The sequence below is a fragment of the Hyaena hyaena genome, unplaced genomic scaffold (genome assembly GCF_003009895.1).
Source record: "Hyaena hyaena isolate Hyena2069 unplaced genomic scaffold, ASM300989v1 scaffold_25, whole genome shotgun sequence".
Lineage (NCBI taxonomy): Eukaryota > Metazoa > Chordata > Mammalia > Carnivora > Hyaenidae > Hyaena > Hyaena hyaena.
This window is the reverse complement of record NW_024080657.1, coordinates 2,848,151-2,854,533: the sequence shown is the minus strand read 5'-3', so window position 1 is coordinate 2,854,533 and position 6,383 is coordinate 2,848,151. Positions and strand designations below refer to the sequence as shown.

Sequence of the window (6,383 nt, the reverse complement as noted above, 5' to 3'; positions counted from 1 at the left end):
CATCCATTCACTCTCTCCAGTTCCGGACCCCCAGCCTCACCCCGGAGAGTGTGGGTCCTGTGCCTTTTCTTCCTCCCACCTCTGCAGCAGCTTATCGCCATCAGCCCTGGTCCTAAATTTAGACTTTACTGACCTGTGTACAGAAAGATCCCAATCAGGAACTGGCAAAACTTAGCACCTCTTTAGGACTTTATTTAAACGACATCCCATGGTTTGCTCTAAGGAGCGCTTGAGGGCACACGGCCACACTGACCTTGCTTTATGAGACTCTCCGAGTCCCTGGGGCCTCCAAGGCTCCTCTACGCCAGACATGGGGTTTCTTAGCGAACTCCAGCCTCTCTCAGAATTCACTGGACCACGTGTAAATACAGACCACAAGTACCATGGGCAGGAGGGAACATATTTACTTTAGGTAGAAAGGTTTACTATTATTAACAAGTTATCACTATTATTTACATGTTTACAAAATGGAAATAAAAATGACATACGTATCTGGCACCAAAAGTGGCACGTCCAAACTAAGATCAGTACAAAAATAAATTTTCAAGCTACATGTTTTTAAAATAAAGGTCACTGAATCAGAAAGGGGAAAAAAACCTGTATCAGCATGTGCTGAAACACTAACGTCATCACAGCAAAGCAGCCCCGGGGCAGCACTGAGACCAGGGCCCGCTGGAGGGGCTGCCCCGGTGTTCTCATGGAACCCAGGCAAACAAAAACCAAATACACAAGTTGTATTCCTGAGCTACAGAAGCTTAGAGCCTCTAAACTGTTATGGATTCCTGCAACAGAGGGTTCCCGACGGGGTCTGAGCTGACGAGCTCAGTGGTGCTCAGCTAGCGGCATGAGGATGTGGTGTGGGACGTGGACAGAAAGCTAAGCCCACTTGTGAAAGAGAGAAACCCTTTGCTAACAAAGGACAGTGCACGCGAGTCCCGTCTACGGATCACTGAGCCCTGCACGTCTCCTGCACATACAGACAGGGACCTGGCACAGAGGAGGAAGAGAAGCTGCTCGGTGGGGAGCCCCTGTGCCCGCCAGGTACACGCCTCAGGGACGCGGGCAGAAACCACAGTGCGGTCTCCTCCCTCTGTAGACGCATGCTGGTCACACCTGGCAGGGACTCTGTCGGTCAGCCCAGCTGTCCCCCGCAGGGGAAGCAAAGCCAGCCCAGCAGGCCTCCTCCAGCCTACACAGCGCTTCGGCTCGCAGTGGCTAGCCTTCCTCCTCGCTCCCCACGAAGTTGGGCTGGAACTCTGTGCCTGCTGGAAGTGGCATGGGGGTCGGCGAGGCTGCTGGGTAAGCAGAGAGCATGGCCCTGCCCGCCCCCCTCAGCCTAGGTGCAGCGCAGCGGGGTGCCTGCCCATGCACGACTCCCCCAGGAGCCCCAGCAAGGAACGTGAATGTGGAGGACAACGGGAGGGAAGGGGCGAGTGAACGGGCCGCGGCCCACTTCAGAGCAGCGGGAAGAGTCCACGTGAGTCGGGGCCCGCTCAGCACCCAAGGCTGGGGGATCACAGCGTGGAGGAGAGGGTGCCGAGGCCCCTGTGGCTGCAGCCGAGCTCTGCTCACTAGTCCTGGACCTTGGCCCTTTTGGCTTTGAGGGACAGATGCTGCAAGAGAAAAGAAACACCAGAGTTAGCGGCGCTCAGAGACCGGACTCCAACATAATGCCCACACATGACCAAGGCCGCCCTCTGGCCCACAGCTTCTCAGCAGACACCGTGCCCCTCAGGAAACAGTCTGCAGAGAAGACGCCCAGGTGACTGACAAAGGCGACGGGCTGGCTTTGGACACGGCAGCCCGAGGCCCGGCCGGCTTTGGCCACGTCTGCCCGTCCAGGCTCTGCAGGGAGGCATCAGCGGGACACGCTCTCCCTCAGCCCCAGCCCTGGGGACGGCACTGCAGCGAAACTGTCTGTGCTCAGGTCACTTTGCGTTCCCAGGGTTTCCTGCGAGCAGTCAAGGGAAGGTGTCCTCCCCTTAGGAACGAGGAGAGCCGTCATTTCACCAAGTACCTCCATATGCAGATGCATGGGCTCAGCACACGGACCCCCACGCAGCGCCCTGTCAGTGCGCGTGCAGGGAAGGCACACCAGGAAAGGACACCTTGTTTCCTTTCAGAAACGCTGCTCCCCACTGGTCTAACATGGGGCACGTAACATAACCGTGGGCATCAGATGAGACTTTGGGATTCAATCAGACTTCTGTTCTAAGGTAAAGTCAGAAGTGCTGGAAATCATAAAATATGCGTTTAAGGCAGAGTATGTCAACACACGTTTTTACTAACGGACCTGTTTACCAACCGAGGGATCCCTGGAGCCGCCTCAAGAGTCACGACCAACCAGGGATCCCCAAGGCGTGTCACCCCGACACGCAGTGCGATCCTCACACGAGGACCGCCCAGCCTGACCGCCAGGCCCCAGGACGCTCACGCCCAGCGCCAACGCTGAAGGATCCGCAGGCCCTGAAAGGACGTGGAGTGCGAGAGACTAACACCCCCCAAGTACAGAGTACAAGCTGATGGAGCAAGCAGGACACACGTCTAAATGGGCTGCAAGAAGTCACCTTCTAACCACGTAAGCTGGAGGAAGGACCCGAACAGGCTCTTGCAAAGGCCCCAGTTGGGGGGTTTTCCCTACATCCCAAGGGCGTCTCTGAGAATCAGGACCCACCATTTCAGGACAAGAAGGCGAATCTCTGAAGAGGTCACCCCGCTCCCTCCAGCGGGGGGTCATTTCTCTCCTCCCTGCACTGTAGCCGGTGTGACCCCTCTGACTAAGTGAGGATGACGTCACCGTGTCTGTGCTTGTTCTGTGCCGTTTCTGGTGCTTGTTCCTGACAAGAATACTGGGTATAAACACAGCCGACTCTGGACGGTTTCAGGCCCCTACACAGGGTGAGAGTGACACTCTGAAAACAGCAATGGAGAGTCACCAAAGGTGCCAGGAACAGAGCCGGGGGTCATCTGTGGGTGGGGGGTGGCCACGGGGTGCTATGCACATCCCAGAAAGGAGCACCTGCCACACGTGGGCAGCCACTGGAGACCTGCAGGGCTCCTAGAGAAATCAATTCACTCCGGGCAAGTTCATACAGAAGGACCTCTGAACTGTTGGGGCAAGAAAGGACCAACGTTCTCGGGGGAGGGGGGGCGGGGGTTTGGGCCTCCGCCTGTACCGTGCAGGCGTGGCACCAGGTGGCCTGTAGTGGCCCGGGCATCTCTAAAGTACCCTGACCACAGGCAGAGATCACAATGGACTGATGCTGGCCCACAGGCACCTGGAGAAGAGACTGGCACAGAAATCTGGGGTCATTTTCTTCAAACCTCTGGGCCCATCTGCTCTTGAACTTGCTGGGCTTGAACTGTGGTTTTGAGAGGAGAAGGGGAAACGACTCAGCTTCTAGGTTAATCCCATTCTCCGGGATGAACAGGTCCAAGACTGCTTCAGGTTCAGACCTGGAACCCCCGCACGCTCGGACCTGAACCAGCGCTTCCCTAGCGCGTCGTCCTCGGCTCCCAGCCGGCGCCTCTCCCCACGTCCCCTCCCGCAGGTTCTGAGCGGGAGACGCACTCTCACTTTGGGTGTGTTCTCATCGGCCGCCCGGCACAGAGGACGCGCTCTGAGTTTGGATCGGTGCCTGCAGCTGACCTCGCTGCGAGCTGAAGGGCCGGTATGAGGACACATGAAGAGCTACACAGGCCCGAAATAGTCTTCATTTGATTGGATGAGATTTAAATACTATAAGGTTTCAGAAGAACAATCCCCCTGACACTGCTCGAGGGGAAGAGATGAGAAGAGCTTTCCATCTATGGGGCCACAACTCAAATGTGTCCAGGGGATGAGCAAGCGAATTAATAAACAAGTGAAGCAGGACTGGGGCCCTGGGACACAGACAGTCACCCGGCAGCCGCTCCTCACCCCTGCTGACTGCTGCCGGTCGGTCACACAGGCCCGGTGCCAGCAGCCTTCACATTTCTTCTAAGAGAAACTTGAAATCCATATTTACTGTGACCTCTCCCAATTTTTAAATGCACCCGTCAATCCAAACTTTGGGTTGAGAACACTGTGGTCCGGCCACAGCCCTGATGACATAGCAAGTTCGGGGCTCTCCTTTCTGGGGTATACAGTGGCAAAACCGAACAAAGTGTCTGAAGCCACCGTTTTGGGACACTGGGCAGCAGGCGGCAAGGCAGGGAAAAACAAAACAAATCTAATTCAGACAGGAAGCCAGCGGCAAGGTGGCAGACCTCACTCTGACCACACCGGTAACTGCAGGACACGTGACTCCAAGGAACATTGCCGCGAACCGCATGACACAGACCTGTCAGTGAGGGTCAAGGGGGGCTGGCGAGCTCTGGTTTACCCGCTGTCACACCAGCCTCCCAGAGAGAACCCGCACTCAGTCAAAGACCTTATTAGAGGAATGTACAGCCCTCCCCACTCGCCCCAACGAAGAGGCCCCTTTTGGGGGAAAATGAGGGACACAAAACCACACACCCCTTGATGAGGCTCAGTACACTGCGGGCCCCATGGGGGTCTGTCACGGGAGAGGAGCGCGGCTGCGTGAAGCATGCCAGGCTCATGCTCGCACGCCTATGTGTTCCCTGTGAGGCCATCTTCGTCAGAATGCATTTGTGCCACTCCTTGTGAACGTGGTCCAAAGTGGGATACAATTTCTTTGGGAGAAAGAAAAGCAGAGGGAGAGAGGAAGAGCTGAGGATACATCCTCTCTGTTGTCTTTCGGGTCAGAGGGGTTATTTCTGGAGAATTTCTAAATGCATGTCCCTGTGAGCAAACGGTACAGTGCTTTCACCCTGAACGGGGGAGACAAAACACAGCGGCCTCTCCACCCCGTGCACTTTTGAGGGTGACAGATGTGGGCATTAAGTGAGCATGGAGCACCGATGTGTCCATAAACACAGGAAGAGGCGGCTAACGGGTGGTTCTGGGGGACGGTCTCTATTCACCCCTACCGTTCCTTGTTGATAGAAGTGTGGAGCCAGCTCCAACAGCCAGGCAGACTCGATGGCAGTCACGTCCCTCATGTAATACTTGGAGGTCTGTATGACTTCATTGTAGATGACCCTGCAACCAGGAGACAACACGGGTTTGCTGTATCTCACGAGCAGGATCAAGAGCCACAGCAACGGGAGACGGCGGGTCTCCCTGCCCCTCGCCAGGTCCCCATCCTGTGTGCCAGGGAGACACTAGCGGCCACAGCCATGCTGCCCCCTCGCGCCACAGGACCGGAGGGCTGAGCAACAGTGGGTCCAGTTCACAGGGGAGACTCAGCCTGACTGCCAGAACATCTCAGTTATCAGCACAAGACCTTTCTGGATTCTCGGTCTGCATTTACAGAACCCTCAACACAGCACCAAACTCTAGAAAACAGAAGCAAAGTCTTGCCTGATTCTGAAAGGGGATGGAAATTAACGGTAAAGAGACACGGGGAGGTTTTTAGAGGCGAAAACATTCTCTGTCCTATTTGGAGTATGGCTGACACGAGTGTGGACAGCTGTCAATACGCTCACTGTGCATAAATTACACCTCCACGTAAGGGGAAAAGAGGGGGTGGGAGCGGCCTGAGGCTGAGGTGAAAGGTACCAAAAAACCAAGAAGATAATTTCAAATCCCCAGATTTTAGAATGCATTTTTAGATAGCTATCAGTTTCTGAGGCACCTGAACTGCTGACTCAGGGCCCCCCTAACAACTATGAACACCCCAGCCACATTGCTGCCATGCACCCTTTGAGGTCAGCAAGTAATCGGCTGTTGAGGGTCAGATGCAGTGGAAGGGGGGCCCTCTGCAGAAGCAGGAGGGAAGGGTGCTTCCTCCACCCCGCTAAGGTTATGGGGCTGCTTCAGGACCGGCCCTATTCAGCCGCGTTCCCTTTGCCCTTGGGGGCTCCTTGGGAATGAAGCAGGAAAAAGAAGTCTCCCAAATTAAGCAACTCCCAAATTAGTCCTCCCGAAGTCAGCAAACCCTTGGAAAAGGATCCAGAACAGAGATCTGCTTCCCTCTTCAACTCATCCTGCACACCAGTGGACAGTGACAACACATTTAAAAAAAAAAAATTTTTTTTTAATGTTGAGAGAGAGAGAGAGCAAGGTGGGGGTGGGGATCCAAAGCAGACCCTGTGCTGTCAGCACGGAGCCCGATGTGAGGCTTGAACCCATGAACCGCAGGATCACGACCTGAGCCCAAGTCAGACGCCCAACAGTCTGAGCCCCCCAGGCCCCTGACATCGGATGACATCTCTAAACCCAGGGCTGACTGACCAGGCCCCGCCGGCTCAGCGCTTCGGGACCCGCACTGCTTACAGGACAGAGTCTGATTCCTTGGTCTTGGGGAAAGGACCTCACACTTGACCCCCAGCAGAAC

General features: G+C 55.5%; 1 protein-coding gene across 1 annotated transcript in view; it reads right to left on the bottom strand.

Annotated features, from left to right (window-relative positions):
* Nucleotides 1–384: 384 nt before the first annotated feature.
* Nucleotides 385–6,383, bottom strand: part of DHX35 (DEAH-box helicase 35) — a 66,645-nt gene continuing 60,646 nt past the window's right edge. The window contains exons 21-22 of the mRNA XM_039227187.1: nt 4,975–5,086; nt 385–1,613 (exon numbers count right to left, since the gene is read on the bottom strand). Coding sequence (XP_039083118.1) covers nt 1,572–1,613; nt 4,975–5,086 — 154 coding nt within the window. The 3' untranslated portion in view covers nt 385–1,571. The remainder of the gene's footprint in view (nt 1,614–4,974; nt 5,087–6,383) is intronic.